This window comes from Rhinoraja longicauda, chromosome 26 (assembly GCF_053455715.1).
Source record: "Rhinoraja longicauda isolate Sanriku21f chromosome 26, sRhiLon1.1, whole genome shotgun sequence".
Taxonomy (NCBI): Eukaryota; Metazoa; Chordata; class Chondrichthyes; order Rajiformes; family Arhynchobatidae; genus Rhinoraja; species Rhinoraja longicauda.
In genome coordinates, this window is record NC_135978.1 from 23019045 (window position 1) to 23045697 (window position 26653).

General features: G+C 44.5%; 1 protein-coding gene across 6 annotated transcripts in view; it reads left to right on the plus strand.

The window, feature by feature from the left end:
• bcas3 (BCAS3 microtubule associated cell migration factor) overlaps window positions 1–26653 on the plus strand; it is a 681054-nt gene that overhangs the window by 640502 nt on the left and 13899 nt on the right. For 4 of the 6 annotated variants that reach the window (XM_078422068.1, XM_078422067.1, XM_078422072.1 and 1 more), the window contains one exon: window positions 1628–1795. The exons of 1 other annotated variant lie outside the window; for it this stretch is intronic. In XM_078422068.1, coding sequence (XP_078278194.1) covers window positions 1628–1795 — 168 coding nt within the window. Of the gene's footprint in view, window positions 1–1627; window positions 1796–9940; window positions 9987–26653 lie in introns of all 6 variants that reach the window. One more of the 6 variants, XM_078422073.1, reaches the window with a different exon arrangement.

The window sequence follows — 26653 nt, forward strand, 5'->3', positions numbered from 1 at the left end:
GTGGCCATGAGGCCAGATTCCGGTTATTTCCCGCTTCATCCTGTCTTTAAAGCAGCATATCAAATCCGAACCACTTTGCCAACAGGTCACAGAGTCAGTGCCCTAAGGGTTCGCCCGTCGTGTTGGCATCGTGCTCTTCTGGGTCAGAGTCCTCAAGATGGGCTCACCCTCCTGTGGCACCCACACCCTCATCCACCCCAGTCTGCCCTGACTCTCAGCATCTGTCAGTAGCCATCAGTGTGTTCTGAGACTGCACAGCCTCACTCAAGGGCTGTGACAGCCAAGAACTCTATCCTTAGAACACTGAGCACTTAATCATTTCCCAGCTTTATCGCTGCACACGCACACTTCCTGCACAGGGCAAACAGTGCAACTAGAAAAACTGGATAAATGCAGTCAGGAATAATCTCGCATGACAAACAGTTGACAGCTTTGTTCTCCAAGTCGAGAAGGTTAAGGAGAGAATTATTAGAAGTATTCAAATATCATGAAAGTTTTGACAGGATAAATAAGGAGATACTGTTTCTAATGGAAGGAGACTGGGGCAGAGAACGCGCATTTAGAGTTACTGGAACGAAGTCAAAGAATTCTGGTTCGTTGTGAATTAAATGATCTGGAACATGCCATCAGAAAGAGTGGTGTAAGCAGATTCAATTGTAACTGTCCAAAGAAAGTAAGTGAAAAGCAAAATAACGGCAGGGCAATGCCAAGATACAGGAGTCATCTTGGAATACAAGGATTACGGGATAGATCTTTCAAAGGGCTGGCACATGGCTTCCTTAGTTGCCTGATCATACGATAATTCATGGTGCATGTCATCATCTACTAGTTCCTTACTGTTCTGCAACCAGAAGGCCTCTGGTTCAGTTGACTAATGCTCTGTTCATTCATTGATAACCTTCTGACTAGGCAACTCTTGGGCACAATCGCAGCCCACTGCTGCCCTTTTCCTTCTGTGCTGCAGAAGGAAGCATGTGAACAGGACACTGCACTTTGTAAGGAGAAGAATTCCAATCAGGGTCCCTCCACTGCTGTGTGAACCTTGATGAAAATTGGGATTAACCTACCAAGTCTCATAACCTGAGCTTCAACCTGAAGAGTAAGGTTTGGGGGGGTTTAATAGTCACTAGTTGTTATGGGGAGGGTGAAACCCATCTGGGATTAGAAATTGACCCATTTGGAAGCATCATGTTTGCCTGTCCACTCATGACACCAGACATTTAGATTCAACGACTGTCCAAAGGGTAGATAAACCCATGCCATAAACTCTAATATGTGGTAAGGAATAGAGCAAGATCCCTCTAAATTGCAGTCCACCAGCTGTCCATCTCTATCAGCATGTCCACAGCACACCTAGCCACAGGTCTCCCAACAACAGAGAGCTTTAGACACGAAACATGCAGACATTTTTCCTCCAAAGTATACCGTGTCTATCTCATGCAATGTCCCAAATGCCTTGCATAGTCTAATCGTAAATGGGCCACCGAATAAAACCAAACAAGGTTGGGACGCATGGATTATGGAAGCTGTGAGGGAGTGTGAGCTCGGCCAACTGCTCTGCTGGAGCCTCAGTCACTGGAAGGAGGAGTGAGAGTAAATGACACCCCCGGGTCTTCTCTTGTTTCAGGGACGTTTGATCGTAGTGTGACACTTCTGGAAGTATGTGGCAGTTGGCCAGAGAGCTTTGGACTGCGACAAATGTCATCTGTCGATAACACAGACGAAGGTCTTCGTGAGCGGCTGGCAGACGCCATGTCTGAATCACCCAGCAGGGACATTGTGGGCTCTGGAACAGGTAAGGCAGGAGTCCATATGGCGCATAATCCTCGCAAATAGACCTTGTAGAGAAACTGAGATAACAACTTGGAGAGACTCTTACCTGGACAACGGAATCAAGATCACCTTACAATAAAAGCAATATACTATCAATATCGGTAGGTTTCAGAAGAAGTCTTAAAATTGGCAGTTAAAAATTTAAATAGAAAATGGATTCCCATTCCCTTTATTAGTTGTCAAGACACTTTGGTCATCTTCACGAGCCACTGTACAAAAAAATCTATCCTTACATTTTCAAGGCACAGGCACTAAATTATCTGAGCCGTATCCGAGTTAACGAAAACCTAACCAGACCAGACATCATCCCCATGAACCTTTGTACTTTCCATTGGTCAACTTGCTAAACAGGTGCCAAAACTGTTTAAAACGTTTCATATTTACCTACAACACAGAAGGAGATCCTTCAGCCCATTATTTGTGCTGACAGTTCCATCAATCCCCTCCCTCCTATATATCCCTGCAATCTATTGTCTCGCATATGCCCATTAACACCTACCACTGATTTGCCTACCACACATTTGCATGCAAGTCAATTTACAGTGGCCAATTAACTGAACAGCCTGCATATCTTCTGGATGTGGGAGGGAACTGGAGCACCCTGGGAAAGCCCTTAAGGAGAGCTTGTAAACTCTGCACAGACAATATCCATGGTCAGAATTTAAGTGGGTCACTGGAGTTGCCAGACCACATGCACCCCTGATTTTGTGTCTATTTCCCTCTGAGTGCCGTGGGCTGAAATTGTGCCCTGGTTGTGCAACTTGCTTCCAGGGACACTCAGCTTCTTGCCCATTAGATCGCTTGTAAAAGAGCCCAGTTGAGGTGTGCATAAAGGTAGGAAACCAGCACACATCAAATAGCCCGGCAGAGCCTGCTGAAATGCAGCAGAGAAATTTCCTCTGCTCTCAAGTTGTAACTTGGTCACTTTGAGCTGATCTGGTTTGAGCACATCCAATGCACACACTTTGATGTGTGGCCTGACTCTAGTGTTTGCAACAGCCCTGCCCCCATGCTGTGACAACCTCAAGACCTGAGACATTCACAGTTAAAATAAGTCCATGTGACATAGTTACTGGATTGGGTGGTCTCAGTACATGCCATTGGATTGGATCATCATTGAAGAGCAAACTTCGCAGAAAATTCTCCAAAGCGGACCACTTGCAGAAGTCTTTTCACCTTACCGTGCCTCAGCATGGAGCCTGTCACATTACTGACATTGCTTTATTCATAGCAAAGCCGCCATCAAAGCCTTGAGCAAAACATAAAACGACGGAGGATCTCAGCAGGTCAGGACGGCCTCTGTGGATGAATGGACATAAGACGTTTTGGGTTGGGACTCTTACAAACGTCAGACTCTTCTTTGTGTTTTGCTCAAGATTCCAGCATCTGCTGTTCCTAGTGTTTCCATCAAACCGAGACTTTGATCCCACTCCCAGTGGTCCTACTCTTGCCCTTCTGTCTGGGTGTGAAGTTAGCCACTTTGACCTTCTCGCTCAACCTTCCTGATTTTCTGCCTTACATCCCAAAGAACCCCAGCAGCCTTCAGTGGAACTCCTGTCACTGAGTATTCATACATACTGGGTTGAGCAAATTTCTGACAGTCATCGAGTCATACAGTGTGGAAAGAGGCCCTTCAGCCCAACTTGCCCGCACCGACCCACAGTCAACCTATTGCTGCCAGTTAAATATTGGAATTTTGGGTGGGGGAGCAGACGATATGGAAGATGTGGGCAGGATGTACAAATTGAGGCTGCCTTGGCTCATTGGCTCACAGGTTGTTTACTGTTCCCAGTGAAGGAGGTATTCAGACCATTAGATTCCTGACAAATAATGCCTTCATGAAAAACACTCAAGAATGTGCTGACATGCTTGCAGTCTGACATCCATTAATCCATTTTTAGTGTAAGAACTGCAGAGATAGGCCGGGGCAGGCTGGCTGTATCTTATCATGCGACTCTCTGACTCTGCACAACATCCCTTCCCCCACAAACAGCACGGTCAGTGCATGGCCACCTTACATGACACATTCAGAACAGAAACCTTAGTGCAGCTTGATCTGTGGCTGGGGTTATGTGTAGGTAATATTCAGTTCCAATTAACATTAGAACAGTACAACACAGGAAAAGGCCTTTCAACCAACAATGTTGGTTTAAACTAATTAGTTAAACTAATCTACATTAGTTAAGCTAATCTCCTCTGCCTGCAAGTGATCCATAAACCTCTGTTCTCTACAAATTTGTGTGCCTATCTAAAGCCTTTTAAATGCCACTATAGTACCTGCCTCCACCACCACCCCTGGTAACGCATTCCTGACAACCACCACCATCTGTAAAACTTGCCCCACACATCTCCTTTAAACTTTCCTCATTCCCACCTTCTCTCCTATTTATGCCTCTCATCATTTTATACTGTACACTTCCATCAAGTCTCTCCTCACCTTCCGACATTCCAGAGAAAACAATCCAAGTTTGTCCAATCTTGCCTTGTAGCTAATACCCTCTAATCCAGACAGCATTCTGGTAAACCTCCCCAAAGCCTCTCCAGAAACCTTTCCAAAGCCTCCACAACATTTCCTGCAATTACACATTTATTCTGCCTCATGTTTATTTCTGTGTGTCTTGCTTAGGGTTGCCAACTGTTCCGTATTAGCCGGGACATCCCGTATTTCGGGCTAAATTGGTTTATTCTGTACGGGACCGCCCTTGTCCCGTATTAGGCTTTGGGGATGCTGTAGGCCTGGAAACTGCAGGTCCGGACAGTGTAGGTCCCGACAGTGTAGGTCTGGAGGCTCGGGTGCCGCCTAACGGAGGTTGCGTAGCAACCCGCCTCACGGCCCGGGTGGCCACCATTGGTGGCGCGAGAGCACCTGGCCGCTGGCTGGATGAGGTCATGTGGGGTGCGGGGCGGTGATGTCACCTTGTCCCTTATTTGGGAGTGAGATGGTTGGCACCCCTAGTCTTGCTCCACTGCCTTAGCCAGAATAGCTGTTGAGTCCACTAGTGAAGTTGTTAGCCAATTTCTCATCCTGCTCTTTTCGACAAGCGACTGTCATCAAACCCATGACTGGGTTCCAACTGATGTGATTGTGCCTGCAAACTGTGGCTGGATATAGACCCAGAGATTTCATCTGCTTCCATATGCCCTGAACCTATTCTCTGTTGCTCAACCTGTCCATGCTCACATTGACAGACTGTTACCCAATGATATGATAAGTGGCTCTCAGTCAGTAGTTTTAGAATTGGTGAGGGAAAAGTGTTCAAAGTAACATCTACATTGGTTATTCTGCTGGTTGATGATTGTGAGAGTGTGTTGGAACTTAGTCCTTGATGCCTGGAAGCCCCCTGGATAATCCTGGAGCATTGTAAGTAGCAATCCATCTGTAGGGAGAAGGGAGAAATAGCACCTCGATTGACCACCTGCTGAATGGCCAGACATTGATACTTCAAGGACTCTCATCTCACTTTCCTCCTCTCCTTTAGCCAGTGAGTACAGGAGGATAGAATTCCACCTTGTGGCAACTCAGCCTAGTCTGTGTGTGAGTGCCAGCAAACTGGCTGTCCATGGAAGGAAGGTCAGAGCCAAGCCCAAAGTGTCTGGAGCAGCACTTCAAAGCCTTGTTTCCCTGTTGCCCTTCCGGTTCAAGTGCTTATCTGCATTTCATGCTGGCTTCCGAGCCCTATGACTAGTGCTGGGTGGGTGTGAGTCATGGGGGGAGCCTAGAGGAATAAAGAAGAGGAAATATCAGCATCTCTGAAACTTCCAAAGAACAATAACAAATCAAGTTTATATAGTGCTTTTAACACGTCAAATATTCAAAGGAATGTGATTTGAAGGGAGCCAGAAAGACGCCAGGACAGATGACCAGTAGCTCGGCCAAAGAGGTAGGTGAGCCTACGCTCCAGAACCAAGATTACTCCATGCGGCATGCTGTTTATTTTCTCTTTTCCATTATCAGGTGAGCCAGGGTACAGTGAAATGCTTTTTTTGCATGCAGCTCAGCAACACTAAGCACAATCCCCCGGTTAGTCCAGAATATACAGAATATCCCACTGAGACTACATGCACGAGGCGCCATTTAGGCACCGTTTTACAGTCCCAGCTGCAGCCGGCCACAAAGGCCCGTTGCAGCCGGCGCATCCATCCCGGTCGTCTGGCGAACTGTTTATCCCTCTCCTTCCACTTGATCCCCAGGTGGGTGCCACGTGAGGCTCGCAGGGATTCCTTTACTCACGCACGGTACGATTTACCTGGATAGCATGCAAAGCAAAGTATATCTCGCCACACGCGAGAATATAATAAATCAAACCAAAACCATACCATCATGGAGTTACACTTCACACGGAACGCTTCATCACACCAGGAGGATGAGCTACATTTTTTGATTCCTGCACTGACAGAATGTGCCTTACACTGAATGGAAGTTAAAGGCCCGTAAACAAGATCCTGAAAAGTGTGGATCGCTTTCTGTCTCCTAGGAGCCACCTCTCAGCAAAGACAAAAATTAATGACAAAGTCCACCACTGCCCACAGTGAGCCAGCACATTCTGGCAGGCTGAGTGACAGACCAAGACCTCGAACCTTAAACCAAACTCTTGATCTCAGGGTGTAGCAATGATCACTGGTTTGGAGACATGGACATCCTACAACAGGTGCCCCAAAGTGCCACCAACACTGGCTCGAGAAAATATTCCAGATTTGTTGGCAGAATGGGCAAACCAATGTCAGCATCCTCTTCTAAACTGATATCCCAGGCATTGAGGCTTTGATCATGCTCAATCAGCTCTGGCGTACAGAGCACATTGTCCACATGCCCGACATTAAGCTTCCGAAACAAGTAGAACACAAAGTACTGGAGGAACGCAGTGGGTCAAGCAGCATGATGTTTTGGGTTGGGACTCTTCAGACTGATTGGAATTGGGAAGAAAGCTGGAAAAAGCTTGACAAGTGATAGGTGTACTGGTGAGAGGGGTTTAATTGGCAGATGGGTGAAGTAAGTGACAAAGTCTAGAGGTGAAAAGAAGACAAAGGGGTGTCAGATGAGGAGAGGAGGAGTGAAATGTAAAACCGGAGGAAAGTGTATGGAAGGGGACAATGGGAAGGGAAAAGGGGGGGGAATGGAAATGGGGGACTCGGGGATGGGAGATGAGTGTCTGAAGGAGGGGAATGGAGCAGGGGAACTGATGTGGGGGGCAGATGGGTGGTGATATTCACCAATCACTTGCCAGGAATTATCCCACCCCCACCTCTCTTTATCAGCTTTCTCGCCCCTCCTCCCCCCAGTCTGCTGAAGGGTCGCAAACTGAAACATCGCCTGTCCATTCCCTCCACAGATGCTGCCTGACCCGCTGAGTTCCTCCAGCACTTTGTGTTTTGCTCAAGATTCCAGCATCTGCAGTCTCTTGCATCTCCATTTTACTGAAACAAGCACTCTTAGCCTTGTCATGAAAAGAGATTTCCAGGAGGAAAGAGGATATACATTCTCAAAATCCCCTTTTAAAAATATAACATCCTCATGCAGGGCCCAAGTGCAAACAACCGAAAGGAGCAAACAGCACATCCATTGCCTAGTGGAATATCACCCACCCCCACCTGTGGCAGAGTCTGTAATCTTGTATAGCACTCACTAACTATTCTCAAAGCCCACAGAACCTGTTGCTGAATCAGCCCGAGGAAGAGAAGAAAGGATGAGAGGAAGGTAAAGAGTTAGGGTGGCGCAAGGAAGGAATTCCAGACCTTGGTAGCTGAAGCCATGGCATCCAGTGGTGAGGTGCTGGATCTCAGAGATGTTCAAGAGGCTACAGAGGAGCAGGGAGTTCCCAGGGCCACAGAGCTGAGGACAAACAAAATAGCCGAAGGTTCGATGTGTTTACCATTGCCGTGCTTGCGATGGAGAGGTTGAGCTGGGCATCAAGAGAGTGACACATAAACAAAGGGAAACTTTGACAGCTTAGCGTTTAACTCATTTAGGGACACCGCCTTGTTCCACTGCTTTTCCTAACAACAGGCTCTTTCATATTCCAGAGGGTGCAAGTCTGAGTCTGGACCGTGCAGCTCAGAGCAGAAAGGTCACAAGGCAGTAATGCAGTTAGCATTGACTGCCCCCTCTTGTAGTGCGTCTATTAGTCTGTAATTTGATTTGTAGCTATTCATTGGGAGTCCCTGCAGCAGTGTGGTATAGGTTGCCATATAATTGGTACTGTCTCTATTTTTACATCATTAGATTAGCCCCTGGTGCCTGGCCACTTGTTGTCTGTGCTGGGCCGACCCATTTATGTGGCTTTAATGTAACATAAAATTAATTACTGACCACATTGAGCAATCCCACAGCACCAGCACCAAGACCATCCCCCACCATCTCCCTAGACTACCCCCTCTCGACCCTGCCAGCCATCTCTCTCCCACCCCCTCAAGTTCTGCTTTGTGCAGAACATTGTTTTAACCCTTTGTGGAGCGACAGTCAGGATAACATCATCGGCTGGACTAAAACAAAGAAGCAGCCATGGCAAAGATGCCTCAGGGCCATCTGCAAGTCAGGACTGAAGACCATGGTCCAAAATTATTGTTAGTACTTCCGTGTTTGCACAGAGTGCTCTGGGCACACGAGGTGATGTCAAACGTGCCTCATACTCATTTGACATTGCCAACAAAGTCCTCCTGCACATTCAAGCCACAGTGAAAACTAATGCACATTTTAACTGGGTATTAATATTTGCAATTAAAACTCTCATTCCTATGTTCAAATACCTCCATCATTTCTATATCCCTTCTCCTCTACAACCTCTGAAATAAATCCAATCCTCCAATTCTCATTATTAAACCACAGTGAAGAAGTTAGTATGGCCATAGAGGGAATTGAACATGACGATTTTAAGACTTTAACGCCTTACCCATTGCGTTGCTTCCCTCTGTGGATCTATGGAGTTAACAGTAATTTAACAAAAGAGATCTAGCATAAAGTAACAGTTTTACCTGAGTTTGTGAATTCTACCGAGCAGCTGTCCATTCGATAACAGGGTAGCATTTCATTTCATTTCATTTCATATATACAGCGCGGAAACAGGCCTTTTCGGCCCACCAAGTCCGCGCCGCCCAGCGATCCCCGCACACTAACACTATTAACACTATCCTACACACACTAGGGACAATTTTTACATTTACCCAGTCAATTAACCTACATACCTGTACGTCTTTGGAGTGTGGGAGGAAACCGAAGATCTCGGAGAAAACCCACGCAGGTCACGGGGAGAACGTACAAACTCCTTACAGTACAGCACCCGTAGTCAGGATCGAACCTGAGTCTCCGGCGCTGCATTCGCTGTAAAGCAGCAACTCTACCGCTGCGCCACCGTGCCGCCCACTTTTAATGCATCTCCCTTTAATGAATACAGGTCAGGAAGCTCCTGCCCCTGGGTGCTGAGATTCCAGCTGGACAGTCTTAAATGGGTGCAAAGATAACCTACACCCGTTGAATTCACTTTGGCATATTTGGTTCCACTGACGTCAAGGAAGTGAAGAGCATCATAATGGTACCTGATATGTGTGTAGTGCTGGTGACCAAACACTAATTTCTCTCAGCAGGTGTTTGTGAAGGAAGATTTCCACAGGGATGACTTGGGATTGGAAATCAATGATACCACTATTCATATATGTTAAGTTGATCAGTCTTGGGCATAAAGGCCACACACAAAGAATTACAGAGGTTCTGTCCAGAAGTAAGAATACCTTGAATCATTGGCTCTGGGATTGGAGTCCTGAAAGTATTTTTCAAAAACACAGTAACGTTGTGGAATATTTGAATGTGGCACTGTGGTGCTGATCGGTCATCTTAATTGTTTAATTTACAAACACATAAATAGAGCAGGAATAGGCCATGGCCCCTCAAAACCACCCCGTCAGGGCTGATTTGCCCCAGGCCTCAAATTCTCTTCTGTGCCAGTTACACACGCACACTCTCCAGCTTCACCAGATACTTTTCCTCATTAACCTCAAGTTTGAGTCCCAGCACCAATAGAGAACACACAAGAACACCGCCCCCAGGTTGATGCTATTCCGGGAGGTTTAAGAGCAGGATATTCTAACCAATGTTACCTTATTTATTTTTATAAAGGTTAGGTCTGCTGTGGCTGAGTTTACAAGCAATTGATAACTTACAAGTAAGGCTTTTTTTTATTATTCATTATTTGAGACATGAACATTTCAGCATTAAGTGCCCATCTCTAATTGTCTTTGAGAAGCTGGTAAGGGAGTCAGCTTGAACTGCTGTAGACCTTCTGGTGCCAGGACTTAGAGCCAGTGACAATGAAGGGTTGGTGATATATTTTGAAACGTATTTGTTTGGTGTGTAATCTGGAGGCGAACCTGCAGTTGGCAGTGTTTCCTTGCGCGTACTTCCCAGTCCGTCTTAGTGGTAATGGTCTCAGGTTTGGAAGGTGCGGTTGAAGTTGTGAGTAATTTGAGTATTTTCTAGCTGGGCTGGCACTAGACACTGGAGGTTTGAATTAGAAAAAGCTTGGAATACTCAGCAGGTCAGGCAGCATATGTGAAACGAGAAATCAAGTCAACGTTTCAGGTAAGTCACTCATCACCAAATCCCCAGCTTGTAACTTGGTCTTACTGTGAAAGTGTTTACATGTCTGGTTCAGTTGAATTTTGATCAAAGCACAGTACAATGGCACAGCTGATAGAGTTGCTGCCTCACAGCGCCGGAGATTCCAAGTTCGATCCTGACCTTGGGTGACTGTCTGTATGGAGTTTGCACATTCCCCCTGTGACCACATGGTTTCCTCCAGGTACGCTGGATTCCTCCCACATCCCAAAGACATGTGTTTGTAGGTTAATTGGCATCTATAAAATTGCCCCTAATGTGTGGTGAGTGAATGAGAAAGTGAGTTAATATAGAACGAGTGTGAACGTGTGATCGATAGTTGGCGTGGACTCGGTGGGCCAAATAAGAGCTTGTTTCCATGCTGTAACTCTAAACTCTAACATTGTGAACACAATTTCACTCAGTTGCATTCAATTTAGTAGAAAACACTTCTCATTTGCACACAGCACAGACAAAAATGCATCATATTTTTAAAATAAATATCATCACGACCATTCTGTGACCAAGGACAATTGAAAATAAATCTACTGCTTTGATCAGATGTAAAGATTACATGACTCGTAGCGGTGTCTATTATTCAATTTTTTTATTTGCTAATTTAAGGTGCAATTAGTCACATCTGGATTCCCAATTCATCCACATGTGCTTCTGGTGAATGAATGGACGAGAGTGCAGTGAGTGAGTGCTGACTGACTGATCCTCGCTCTCGTCTCCATTGGGAGGTAGCTTCCTTCCTTTGGGGCTCGCTGCCGGAGGATGGAGAGACGCCACTGTCGTCCTCCAACAAGCAGCCTGTTGGTTCTCCAGACCATTTCTCCATCGCCCGTCCTGCAAATGCACAGGCACTGTTGCCGTGGGTTACAGCCTGCCCCGTTCCAAACCATTGCTGCGATAACTTGATTATTTCAGAGGAAAAATAGTGCAACCCTGGACCGAACAAGTACTCAGGGCAGTAATTCTTTGTCAAAATTCACATGTGGAGGAGAAATTCAATTTCAATGTGTACACATTATAGTTAATAATACATTACATGATGTATGATATTTGATATATTGCACTTAAGGCTTTGAAGGAGTGTTGAAAATGCACATAACTGCACGGGACTGACAATGGTTATGGTCAGCAGCCACACACCCTGTGTGAATTGAATGCAACTAAAACTTACAGCATCAAAACAGGCCCTTCGGCCCAACGAGTCCTTGCCAACCATCAATCCCGCATTCACACCACTTCTATGTTATCCCACTTTTGTGTCCATTCCCCACAACTAGGGGCAATTTACAGAGGCCAATTAACCCATAAATCTAAGGCGGGGTAGAGGGGAGAATGACAGAGAGGAAGGTGAACAATAAAGAGCATGCTCAAGGAAGGAAGTTGAAAGTGATCAGGGGAGAAGGGGAGATGCAGCAGGAAGCAAAAGGGGAGCGAGAGAGTAGCTAAATTCTCTCGCCAAGAGCAGTGGGGGCTCAGTTGTGGTGTCTATTCGGTGATGATTTTTTTGTTGGATTTGTGGGTTCGAAGGAGATTGCTGGATGTAAGAACCAGGCAAATTGACAATAGAATGAGTGTGACTGGTTAACTTGATTGAGAAAGTTTGAGAGGCCATGCGGTCTACCCCTGCAAACACATTCTAATGTTTTTGTTTAACAACAAACAAGTTGAAAACTGATTTTTTTTCATTCCTTGTCATGCAAAGAAAACTACTTTCAAAATATTGTGGCACCAAAGAAAATATTGAGATGGTCCAAGGATCCCATTATCCCCGTGAAAGCAGGCACACTGAGGGAACCCGGCAAATATTGGCAGCCTTTGGTTAGCAATGTTCTTGGATTTGTTTTGCGCACAAAGATTGACCCTTTGGATGAGGTACCAGCAAGCTGTCAGCATCCATAGGGCCAGACCCCAGCCACTTGAGATAGGATGAGGAAAAGCTAGAGGGCAAAACCATCAATCCGAAGACATTAACCCCAAGAGTTCATGAAAGGCGTGATTTATCGCAGCGTAACATGCCTGAGGTGGTGATGACTGAGCGTTACCAGGATGTTTTAACCCTGGAATCGCAGATAAGAGACCTACAGGGTCAAATGAATGAGTGAGATTTATTAATATCTGTCCAGTTCCAGGGCGAACACTCCACACTCATCATTGTTTCTGATTGGAACTTTCAGGAAAAAAGATTAAAAGGCGTTTTGTACTTTGATCCTTTGAAGACTTGCTAGTGATTTTATTTCTGGATCAAAGTTTAAAGATTTAGAGCCCTCTTTCTGCCATTCTACCAATAATGAAGCCAGGGAGATATCTATAGAGCAGGTCACACATTGGTGAGTGTTGTTTAGCCTTGCTCAAAGACATGGGTCCGGATCCCAGGTCAAGCTGTCAGTGTGCTATTGAAGGGTCCTCACTGTTCAAAGTACTGTCTTACAGACCAAACGTTGAACAAAGGACTAACTACGCTCCCAGATGGATGCAAACAATCCTGTGATATCTGATTACTCTCTGGTGTTTTGGTGGTCAATATTTATCAATGTTACTGATTCAGCACCTTGTCATTATCATGTCGTTGGTGAGAGTTTACTGTCTGCTGTTGTCTTACCCACATTACAACAGTCATTACATTTGTAGGTTATGTATGTAGGTTAATTGGCTGGGTAAATGTAAAAAAAAAAATTGTCCCTAGTGGGTGTAGGATAGTGTTAATGTACGGGGATCGCTGGGCGGCACGGACTTGGAGGGCCGAAAAGGCCTGTTTCCGGCTGTATATGATATGATATGATATGATATGATTTGATATGATATGATATGATTTCAAAGGTACGGTAAAACATTTGGGTCTTCCAGCAATTGTGAAGAGATTGTGTAACTGCGGTTCTTTCGTCTTCTTTACTTGGGTAATGTAAGCAGGAGGAAAGTGTGATCATTCCTCTGTATCCTGACCCCATTAGTGCACCCAGTACTCTCAGAACTTCACTAGTCAACTGCGTAGGAAGGTACTGCAGACGCTGGTTTAAACTGGAGATAGACACAAACAGCTGGAGTAACTCAGCGGATCAGACAGCATCTCTGGAGACAAGGAATCGGTGACATTTTGTGTCGAGACCCTTCTTCCGATAAGACACCTCACCTATTGCTTTTCTCCAGAGATGCTGTCTGACCCGCTGAGTTACTCCAGATTTTTTGTGTCTATCTTCACTAGTTAACTTTTCTCTTCACTGGCCAATGAAAAGCAATCAGAGGGATGTTTAGGCCAAACACTTTCACCAGGCAGATACAGTAGTCAAGATGCTCCTAAGCCTCTGTTGGGAGGGAATGTCAAACGCACTTTTCCACTCTGCATACGCGGTTCAGGAAATTACAAGTATACTCTTGCTCCATCCTGGAATGAGCATGTCATGCAGTATATTTGCCTGTATCTTATACAGGTCTGTTATCTGTCTGCGCTGCCATTTTGGCTGAGGGTGTTATTAGAACCTATTTTTCATGCATAATTTCGTCTAAATTCCAAGTCAAGTCAAATTGAGTTTATTGTCGAATGCACAAGTACAGCTGGGCTACAGCTACATTGAAAATTGTGCTTGCATCGGCATCTCAGGCACATAGGCTCCGCGACAAACAAAAACATCAATTACACATCAATTGTACAAGACAGTGAAAAGAAAAAGACTGCAAAAAAACCATGATATTAGTGCAAGACATGTTCATGGTAACACAAGAGGTGGGCTGGAGTATTCTGTTGCCGAGGTAGTATTAGGGCTATGCGGGTTGGTTCACGAACCTGCTGGTTGTAGGAAAGTAACGTTCCTGGCCCTGGTGGTGTTTGACGTGTAGCTTCATAGTAGCAGTGAGAAGAGGGCAGGCCTGGATGGTTGGTATCCGTGATGACAGATGTCAGCTTCTTGAGGTGATGCCTCAAGCAGATGCTTCAATGGTGGGGAAGTCTGTCCCCATGGTGGACCAGACTCAGTCCACCACTCTGTGCAGCCTCTTGTGTTCCTGTGTGTTGGACATTCTGCACCAGGCCGCGAAACAACCAGCCACAAGAAGCTGTGATTACATTTCTATGGCTGGATTTTAAAGAGTTTCTGCAGGGGAGGGGGAAACCGTGGAGGGGAGGCATGTATTTCTGTACATTTTGTCTTGTGATCAGAGAAAACATTCCTAACAAGAAGCTCAGATGCATCGAGGGATCCCATGAGGCATGAGCCATGCAGGCATGCTTGAAATTATTTACAGATGGTCTGGGCATTTTGCGTAAAGAAGAGATGAAATACGTTCTAAGATATGCACACCTAGATAGATATGCACACCTAGATAGTTCTGAAGAAGGGTCTCGTCCCGAAACGTCACCCATTCCTTCTCTCCAGAGATGTTGCCTGTCCTGCTGAGTTACTCCAGCATTTTGTGTCTATCTTTGATGGTTCTGAGCCTAGGTAAGTTACAGCTATTGGATTTGCAGTGCACTGCCCAGCTATTCTTTCACTTTCAATGCTCTGTAAGGTCCTAAAATAGCTCCGCGGCCTGTGAGGGATTTTGAAAGTGCAGTCAGCTTTGTAATGTAGGAAACATGTCTATCAGCAAGCTCCCACATAATCTTGTTTTCCCATCAAAGTACATGAGTGGAGTGACTGGCTTGGCGAGACTGGAGCGTGCAGGAAACCTCGGAGAGTGTGTGGGAGTTGTTTGTTGGTCGGCAGAAGTGCTCTCCGCCCGCACAGAAACACCCAGAATAGCAAAGGGTTAAATCACCATGAATGGTGAATTTGGTAAAAAGGAGTAAGGATAAAAATTTGGGTGGAACAAGAATAAACAATCTCTAATGGTTGAACAGTTCATTTTCAAAATGGTCTTTTTTTTTCAAGCTGTTGTGGATGACCCAGTGTCGGTCTTGTTACAAAGAGATTCATTTATTGAAATCAGTGACAGCTTCCAGGCATCCGGTCAGAAGGACACACATCCTGTGCTGATCCGATGGACCATTTTTCATGCAGCAAGTGTTTATAATCTACCATTCCGGCTGTGGTTTTAACCCCCTCACGTACATGACTACTCAAAAACAGTAATCAGTGCTGAAATGTCCATCTGGTTTGGCTATCTGCCCACCTAGCAGACACAGGATGGGTAGGAGACCTCTCAAAACTCTTGGCCCAAGGGAACCGGCCAATTTCAGTTCCTGTCTGTTGCACCTATTTGACTGGCTACAATAATCTGCATTTATGTAGCTCCATCAGCATGAAAAACTGTCGCAAGACACACTTTAGAAGAGCATTTTTCAGTCAAAGTTTGACACTGAGCCACACGGACAAACCTAAAGCTTGGTCAAAGAGTTCGATTTCAGGGGGCAAAGGATGATAGAGAGGTTTAGTGACAAGATTCCAGAAATATGGATATGCAGGGAATGTAGCAATATGGATCACATGCAGGCAGAGAAGATTAATTTGGTATCATGTTCGGCACTGACATGGTGGGCCTGTTTCCACGCTGAAATGTTCTGTGTTCTGTATACTGGAAAGGTAATCTGCCTTTTGTCCCAGCTACTGAAGGCAGTAACTAATGGCAAACAAAGGAATTCAGCATTGCGGAGGAAGCTAGCCTTGTGGGAATGCCAAGATCTCAAAGTTGTGTTAAAGTGAGAAGTCACAAACAGAGGTGGGCACAAGCGAGAAGTGGAGGGATTTACAGACGTGAGAATTCAAGGCCGGGCCAAACCAGAGCTAATATGACTCATGTGATTGGTGAACAGGGTAACAGAGTTAGGGAGAAACCGAAGTATACTGAGATTAGCATCTTAGAAATTAGTCATGAGACCATTGATTGAATAGAAAGATACAGCATGGAAACAGTCCCTTCAGTCCATCGAATCCATGCTGACCATCAATCATTCATTCACATTAGTTCTATAGTATCCCACTTTCACATCCTCTTTCTACACACTCGGGGCATTTTACCGAGGCCAACTAACTACAAACCAGCACGTCTCTGAGATGTGGGAAGAAACCGGAGCACCCGGAGTTAACCCACATGGTCACAGCAAGCTCCACACAGCCAGCACCCGAGGTCAGGCTGGAACCTGGGTATCTAGCGTGTGAGGCAGCAGCTGCTCCACTGTACTGGCTTTTTCTTTTTAAATGGACAATTTTTTCCCCACATTGTACTGCATTTACTAAATCTTTCCCTGCTCACTGATTTTAGTTTTTCCCACTGAGTTTTCCTTTCAGAGAAATGATAAGGCAAAGTCGAACAGAATTAACTACAAAGATTTGTCCATCTACCAAATCTGTTGGATGGATTGAGTATGGCTGAATCTATGGAGAATATTTGAGGATCATTGGCCTGAAGTATTAACTCTTTCTTTCTCCACATATGCTGCCTGACCTGTTGAGCATTTCCAGCAGTTTGTGTCTTTTTATTTGGAAATTATTAGGAAATACACAGACCTATTTTAATGTAAAGTCAGACTTCGCCTTTCAAACGAGAAGGATCCCTGGATCATTATGTGCAGCGATACCCTAGCTGTGTGTAAACTTAATTAGGTAGCAAGACTGCACCTGGAGCGGAACCAAAGATGACTTTAGCCTGCGAGCCGTGATGATAGTTTATTGGTCTGAAACATTGGCAAATGTTGCATTCAGCAGGAAACCAACTGCACTTGTAGCTCAGTTTATTAACAAAGGTATAATCTTCAACAATCCCTTGAGCAAGAGTATTTGAATCCAATGGTACCATCCGACCTTACCACAAGGACTAATCTGAACACTCATCTGTGTCTTCTCTCTCTCACTTTCTCTCTCTCTCTCTCTCTCTCTCTCTCTCTCTCTCTCTCTCTCTCTCTCTCTCTCTCTCTCTCTCTCTCTCTCTCTCTCTCTCTCTCTCTGTCTCTCCCTCCCTCATTCTCTCTCACTCTCCCTCCTTCTCATTCTCGCTCTTCCTCCCTCCCTCTCCCCCTCTCCCCCTCCCTCTATCTTTTCATCTCCCTCTCTCTTTATATGTGCAGTTGTATCACAAATTTCAGTTTCTATTTTCCTGATGAAGGCACAATGTCCTTCCCTGCCCTTTCCCTCACACAACTATTACAAAAACACTGCATGCGATTTCTCCGATACACAACGTGCGGGTTTTCTTTTTAAAAAGTGAACACAACCTCCTGTGAAAGGAATGGTTCCAGTTTTTTATCCTCTCCTTTGGTCTCTGATGAGGACAGGTGACCAGAACTTTGTCCTGCCTGTTCCAATTGCAGTGGCGGGCTGTTATTTAAGGTGAATTAAAAGGTGTTGTGCTGCCATTTCCTCTTAGATCAGTCTAAATGTAAGGGGGGTTGAGAGGGGTGTCAGTGTGGTGGGGAGTGGTTGGTGTGGGAACTCTGCTGCACTGTCTCACACCAGGGCCTATTCAGGTTGGAAACCAGGCAGCACAACAGACAGATGTTCAGAAGGCCGTTCTCTAAATTTTCTTTATTTGACAACACACTTCTTTCTTCCTCGTTGCTCATGGTGGATATGTGAGAATTTGTGCAATTTTCTGACTGATAATTAACTCATCTGCCTGTACAAAGGATTATCTTAGCTGTTACTTGGGCCAAGGATCTTGAGGTTTATTGAAATGGAAAGTAACGGGACAAAATGCGCAGTGTAGGACACGTGAAGGTTGAAAAGAGCAAGAGTGAAGATGAGGTAAAGCAAGAATTAATGATTGGGTGCCATTAATTTTAGCTTTTAAAAGTCTGTCAATTGTAGGAAGCAGAGAAAACCAAGTAAGGAATTTCACCGATTTGGGATTTTCAGGAATGATAGAGTGGATGAGTCTTTGTTTCAACAGATGGAGAGGATGATTATTGTGTCAGATGGTGTAATTAATCCCACAGTTCCTGCCCCCATGACCCCTGCTTTGCCCAGCCTCTCTGCCCTGCTCTGTCCTGACCTTTCACTCAGCCTGCATCCCTGGCTTGTCTCTGCCACATCCCTAACCTTGTCTCTGTTCCTCCTGATCCAGTACCCCACCTTTCCAGACCTTGTCTCTTTCCGAGAACTCTCCTTACCCCCTCCCTTTCCTCACCCCTCGTCTCTGCTCAGCCCCACCCTTGTCTAGGTCCATCCTCACCTCTCATGACTGCTCACTACCTCCTTGCATCTGTGCTGCAGAAATGATATCAAATCTTCACAAGTAACCCTTGGCCTCCTGATTTGTGCTTTTGATCCCCTGGAAAAGTCACCAAGTTTTCTTTCAGTGATTTTCCCACCTCATTGACCCTATGGATTTTTCCTCTTTTTGGAAGTCTCCCATCGCTGTGGAGGGAATGACGGATGAAATGAGGAGGGGAGAAAGATAGAAAACTACTCAGGCATGACAATTTGGCCACCAGGAGCGTGGGGCAGGTTTGATGGATCAGCTGGACATCACCTGCCAGTTAATATTACATCGTCTCGTGTAGCCCAAACTTAGCTGCAGACTGGTGATTAGACCTGGGGCGTCATTGCCCTATAGTATGAAAATGGGGAGTAGACACCCTGGTTTTAATCCAATGTGTCTACGGTAGTGTGAGAGAGCAGTCTTTTTTTAAATTACCACTCTTGCCCGAGTCTGATTTCTCCAACACTTAGCTTGTAACTGTGATGGCACATTCCACATCAGAGAGGTTCAAGGATAAGGAGCTAATCCAAGATTCTCCTCTTTTTTTTTATTGGAATTAATTGTCGATTCTGTGCTTGCATGGAGCCCCGGGCCAGCTGTCTGCTCTTAGATGCTGCAGTCACTACTTAAGAGACTCTAAAGATAGAAAAAGGAAGGCGCAAGCATTAAGCTTGGACCTTGAATAGCAGGCAATTTGCAAGAAAGGCCAGTGTGTGAAAAGTGGGCTGCATTTTTCTGAACTCCATGGGGAGAATTGTGTCCCATTGATTTGAGGATGCTGCTTTCATTACCCAGGACCTGACTGTAATTCACAGTGACAGTATGAGATGATGAGGAAGAATCTCTTCTATTCAGAGCTGCCCCAGCCTCCCCTGCACTGATACATAAGGACGGGATGTCATTGTATCGTTTATGCATCCTGCCACTCTGTCACTTCTGGGGAGAATGAATTCAATCCTCACGGCAAATTGTTCTGAAGAACAATTTGCCGGAGAGTGGCAGGCAAAAGGAGAGCTACTTCACAAAGCCGGGAGGTCTCCTCATGATTGCTGGATGCGAGCAGGGGCTTGGTGTGATGGGCTTCTTCACTGGCCTCATGACTTCATGACATCCCCTGCTGAAAGGACCTTCATCTACAGATCTCAGCATCATCCTACACCCTGATTTATAGGCTGCTTCATCACATGGTAGAACTGACATAAAGCAGTTTGGACTTTATAACGACACAGGTATTGGTATTGGTATATCATTGTCACAAGTACACGAGATACAGTGAAAAGCTTTAGCTTACGTGCTATTCAATTAAATCAGATAATACTATACATGAGCACAATCATAGACAAGTAGAGCAAAGAAAAAAATACCATGAGCGGAGAATATAGTTTTGCAGAATAGTAGCATAACAGTTCTAGAGAAAATGTCCAAGATTCATAATGAGGTAGGTTGGAAGATCATGACTACACCCTGGCTATGGGAGGACCATTCAGAAGCCTGATAGTGAAGGGGAAGAAGTTGTCCCTGAGTTTGACAGTACCTGCTTTCAAACTTTTATATCTTCTACCCAATGGGAGAGGGAAGAAGGGGCAATAACTAGGGTGTGTGTAATCTTTGATTATGTTGGCAGGCTATTGTTAGTTAAAATCTGATCCATCTCATAGCTTTATATTTACCTCGTTACATTTTTGACACTGACAGACAAAAATCACTATAATTTTTTTAATATATTACAACAATGGCCTTGGATTAACAGGAGATGTTGAATACAATTTCTATATCTCTTGTTTCCCTTCTCCCAAACTAGTCTGAAGAAGGGTCTTGACCCGAGACGTCACCCATTCCTTCTCTTCACAGATGCTGCCTGTCCCGCTGAGTTACTGCAGCTTTTTTTGGTGTCTATCTTCCTTTAAACTTTGTCTATCTCACATTAAAGCTATGCCCTACAGCCTTTGACATTTCTACCCTGGGGAAAAGCTTCTGACTATCTACCCTATCTAAGCTTCCATAATTTTATATTGTTCTATCAGGTCTCTCCTCAACCTCTGGCATTCTAGAGAAAACAATCCAAATTTAGAAATGGCAGGGGAATTAAACCTGCGTTTCATGGAAGAAAACACAAAATTCCTGCCAGAAATACTGGAGAACAAAGCATCTGATGCAAGTCAGGGTACAAAATTAAGTAGTATGTAAAAGTACGATAGAAGTTAATGAGTCTACAAACAGATAAGTCCCAAGGACCTGATGATCTACATTCCAGAGTTTGAAAGAGGTGGATTTAGAGATAGTAGATGCTCTGGTTATCATCTTCCAAAAGTGCTATGCACACTGCAGTGGTTTCTGCAGATTGGAAAGGAGAAATGTAATGCGACCTTTGAAGAAAGAATGGAGAAAGAAAACAGATAACTACGATCTGTTGGTCTGGCATTTAGTAGTAGAGAGAACACTGGAATCTGTAATAAAGAATGTGATATTAAGAAGTTTAGAAAATCATGTTCATAGAGTAATGCAGCGTGGAAATGGAATCTTCAGCCCAACTCATCCATTGTGACTCAGAGCCCAGTAAGATAGCCGCTTGATAATATGATTAAGCAGAGTCAGCCTACATTTTTCATTGGAGACACAAGGAACTGCAGATGCTGGAATCTTGATAAAAAGTCAGCCATTGATTCTTTACCAAGTCAATCTAAGAGCAATAGAGCTAGCCCCATTCCACCCACCTCACTCTCATCCCTTCAAATTATTTCCTTTCGAATACTTACCTATCTCTCTCTCTTAAATACCAAAATTGAATCTTAATTTATCACTACTGCTGCTGAGCATTCCAGATGCTAGCAATGCACTGTATGTAAGAAACCATCATGTCAGTTATAGCTCTTTTGCCAGTTTCTTACATAGAAACATAGAAAATAGGATTGGGCCCTTCAAGCCAGCACCGCCTTTCAATATGATCATAGCTGCTCATCCAAAATCAGTACCCCGTTCCTATCTTTTCCCCATATCCCTTGATTCCTTTAGCCCCATGAGCTAAACTTAACTCTCTCTTGAAAACATCCAGTGAATTGGTCTCCACTGCCTTCTGTGGCACAGAATTCCACAGATTCACAACACTCTGGGTGATCTACTGTATGTCCCTCATTTTGGACCAGTCTGCTTTGGCTGCATCTTTCATGAGTTTAAATATTAGATCACTTCACAGCCTCTTCTAGTGCAAGGAGAACATGCTCCTTTTCTGCATTCTATCTATAGAACAAAGCTGCCCTCAATCCTGGAATTATTTCACTTAATCTTTTCTGCACCTTCTCCAAAGCCTCATTTTTTCACTAATGTGTGGCAAGCAGAATGCAACACTGCACTTAGTTGTGGCCAAACCAGTGTTCATAATGTTCATTGTGATTTTCTTGCTCTTATTCTCTTTATCTCTGGTAATAAATTTCATGATCACATACAACAATTTTCTCAACCTGCTCTCTCATTTTCCATAGATACAAAATGCTGGAGTAACTCAGTGGGTCAGGCAGCATCTTTGGAGAAAAGGAATAGGTGACATTTCAGGTCGTAACCTTTCAGACTGCCTGAATCAGCTGAGTTACTCCAGCATTTTGTGTCTATCTTCAGTATAAACCAGCACCTGCAGTTCCTTCCTGCACATTCCATGAACAATGCACGTTCTCCCCAACTTCTCTGATCGTGTATCCCTTTAAAAGTTCCCCACCAGTTTATATTCCATCCTAGTCCTTTTACCAGAATGTAAGGTATCCTGCCCATTCAACCAGCCCGTCTACATTTCCTCGGCTTGTATGTTTTGAGAGTCATACAGCCATACAGCACAGAAACAGGCCCTTCAGACCATTCGGTCTGCACTGACTATCAAGCACCTATTTATACTAATACTGCATTAATCCCATTTCATTCTTCCCACATTCCTATCAATTTTCCTATAGCCTATTGCCCAAATTAGCTGCCAGGTTCATTTATATTACAATAGGAACTGTATTTGAAAAGTAACTTGCTGACTGACTTGCCATCAGATGTAGACAGAAAGTGCTGTAGTAACTCAGTGGGTCAGGCAGCATCTCTGAAGAAAAAGGATGGGTGCCATTTATGGTTGGAACCCTTCTTCAGATTGCAAGTCCCCAGATCATCAAAATAGAAACTTCTTCTGTTTATTTTCCCTGTCTTGGCTCTTATTTGGTGGAGAGAAAAATTCTGTCAGCAAATCTCAGCATTTACTGTTAAATAAAAGTGCATTGGATAAAAAGGTCTGGAAATCCACACTGAATTGTGATTCTCCCACCATTGTATGTGTGGATCTAATTCATATAGTGACAGAACTGCTGCTTTGGCCACATTTAGGGTCCAGGCAATCTGATACTAAAAAGGCAAACTTTCTTGGGCTTGTAATAAATGTAAAGACTATCTCTTGGTTTGGGTGGGGCTTTCTGGCACATTTGAGTTCTCTTCACTGACAGCACTAATTGTGGGAAGTTTGAGAGGCTGGAAGGTCAGTAACAGCATAAAATCATAAAATCCAACTGTTGCTGCATGCAGATAGACATCTGGGATTTCATTGGCAGTATGCTGTCACATAAAGTTATAAATAGACCGGTCGCCTGTGAATGGAGCAATATTTGAGGCAATTCAGGACATCTGAAGAAGAGTCTTGACCCGAAATGTCACCCATTCCTTCTCTCCAGAGATGCTGCCTGTCCCAGTGAGTTACTCCTGCATTTTATGTCTATCTTTCGTTTAAACCAGCATCAGCAGTTCCTTCCTACACATCAGGACATTCATCTCTGGTTTAAGTGCATGCTTCATCAAGGGAGCCCACAATTTTTGCCAAGATTCTGCTGTTGCCCCACCATAAAATTAGTCAGTATCTTTGATTTGCAGCAACCATTGCTAGTTGGCCTTACAGCTCACCATGGACAACCTTTTCAATACACAGTTGCCTGTATCTAACTTGCACCAAACCCCATTCACCCCTCACCTCACTGAGTTAATGACTTCTGGTCAGGAAATGCCACGATCTTCAATAGCTCATCTCTACGTTCAAATCCTTCCTGGCCTCACTGCAGCCTAACTGAGTGATCCCCATCTCTACAACCATCCAAGAGCTCTGTTCTCCTCCAGTTTGGCCATCCTCTGTTCCCTCAACAGCATTAGAGTGCCCATTAATTAGAAATTTGGGACATGCTATGCAAACAAATAATGTGACAGGTATGTTTAAACCTGGAGTCTTTGACATTTCCAACCTGGGGAAAGGTTCTGACTGTCTACCCTATCTATGCCTCTCATAATTTTATGTACTTCTATTAGCAGTTCCAGAGAAAACTATCCAAGCCTATCCAATCTTTCTTTTTAGCTAATACCCTCCAATCCCGGTACATTCTGGTAAACCTCTTCAAAGTTTCATCATCCTCTGTAATGGCTCGACCAGAATTGTGTGCAATACGCCAAATGCAGACTAACCAAAGTCCTTTAAAGTTGCTTCATGATTTCCTGACTCTTCCTCAATGCCTCAACCAATGAAGGCAAGCACACCATATGCCTCCTTTACCAGTCTATCTACCTGTGTTGCCGCTTGCAGGGAACTATGGACATGGTCCACATGATTCCTCTCCCTCTGCACATTAATGGTGTGAAGAGTCTTGCCATTAACTGGATACTTTTACTTTACATTAAACATCCAAGTGCAACACCTCACACTTATTGGGATTAAACTTCATCTCCCATTTCTCTGCCCATTTCACTAGCCGATCTCTATCCCACTGTTTACTTTGATGGCCTTCCACGCAGACCGAAACTCCCCCGATTTTGGTGTCATCTGCAAACTTACTAACCAACCCATTAATATTTACATTCAGTAGAAACAAAGAACTGCAGATGCTGATTTATACCAAAGATAGACACAAAGTGCTGGAGTAACTCAGCAGGTCAGGCAGCATCTCTGGAGAGAAAAGATGGGTAACATTTTGGGGTGCAGAGATACTGCCTGACCCGCTGAGTTACCCCAGCATGTTGTGCCTCTCTTTATATCTACGTTAAAGTCATTTATAAGAGAATTCAAAACTTGCAGTTAAAGTAATGTGTGCTTGGCTGACCATCCTCCCAGAATCAGCCCATCTCACATCTGAGGGATTTTCTCTGCCCGAAGAGACACACTTCATTGAGTCATAGAGAGATGCAGCAAGGAAGCAGGCACTTCAGCCCACTGAGTCCATGCCGACCATCAAGCGCCCATTTTCACCAATCCTACATTATTCCCATGTTTTTATTCTCTTCAAGGCCCTGTCAATTATTGAGTGAATCTCAGTCCAAATTCTTTCCAGCAGGTAACTGATCCAAAATCTCTCTTGGGAACCAGAAGATCTTTACATTTCTGGTCTGCTGCACCAAAATAGAGGCATCTCATCATACTTCTCAGCAACCAGTTCTGCTCACGCCTTGGCCCTAAGCTCTCGACCTCTCCACCCTGTGGTCCTCGACAGTAGAGCTCAGGACCCAACTCTTACACAGTCTATTGTCCGCTTGTCTTAATGTCTCCTCCTGGGGCATATGCCTCCTCTTTGTTTGACAACAATCAAGTGAACTCTTTATGAAGCCAAGGAAGTTTCAGCATAATGAAGGTGCTAAACAACCACAAGGATTTTATTGAAATTGACTGAAAATGGCCTTTAATACTCTTTTGCCACAGTGCAGTGTGGGAGTTCCACTGAGTATCCACTGAAGGAGACCTGGTCAAACCATAAAATGGCATTGAAATGGGATGGATTGTAAAGAAAAAAGTTTAACTGAAAACGAGAGACCGTAAACCAGAGACACTTCAATGAGCAGGGGGTCAGGCCACAGGGATTGAGTCAGTAGTTAATCATCATTGGCTCTTCATTAACACAGAGCTGTTGCCTTCACGGAGCAGGCTCTTGGTTGCTGGTTCATCTCAGCCAACTGCAGCCCCCGCACCTCTCACAGCTATCAAAACAAAGCAGCACTGGGGAGGGAAATTAAAAAAATCACTTTTCCCACTCCAGAGCAGATTATTTTTAACGTGGGAAAGAAAATAACGAAGATGAAATAACTGCGAGATTATTTTCTGCCGCCTTTATGGGAAGTGTTAAGGTGACAGTAATTAAAGGTCGTGACCCTCTGTAGCAACCAGGCAACTTCAAAACCACCTCTGCCGACAAGGCTTTCTGCCATTCACATTCACCACAGTTCACTGGACCTCAAAGCCATGCCCACAGAAGTAAGGGTTTGTGCCGATCTTACAAAGTTACAACGCAGCAAGATTAACCCACGGTCAGTTCTGCTGAGAGGAGCACTGTGGTCAGGAGCAATTGTGTGGAGATTTATTGTCCAGGAAGTTGTCATCTTTCAGATTATTGAGTGGGCAGCCGGGCTAATGGGGCTGGGAGAGGCTGACTGAGTCATCGTGTACTTGCATTCCTGGCATGGATATGAAGGCAACAAGAGGCCAATATTGCTGCTCTGGTGTTTAAATGTTCATCCGATGTGAACAGGCCGTGGGTTGCAAGCTCATAACCAAGTGTATTGGTCAGCTGTCTGTATAAAAATACTGATTGCAAGCTCCATCCTTGCACCCTACTGACTTAGCCATCAATCTACGAAAATAAACATTTTCTTTAGGTGGAGCTTGGGAAAGTCATTTGGACTTGCACTGCAGTGCACCTATAGTTAAATATCCTTGCAACTCTTGCTGCTTAGGCTCATTCTCAAAGAGTGACTTCCTCATTGCAGTCAGTGAACTGAATTAGGAAAAGAGAGAGTGTAATGGAAGGAAGCACACTCTGAGCAGAAAAAAATGGGAATAGCACGTTATTTTGAGCAAAATAGCAAATTAAGAATGATTAATGAACAGACTGAAGGCGCCCAGAGAGATGTACAAAGCCATTGCAATAGGTCATTCAGGAATGATTTAACTGAGGTAAGATCCTGGAATGAAGGATTGTGGTATTGGTATTGATTTATTATTGTCACATGTACCGCGATAAGTGAAAAACGTTGTTTATATGCAATCCAGTTAAATCATTAGTCAAGCCATACACAACTACAACAGGTAGTCCAAAGAGAAAAATACCA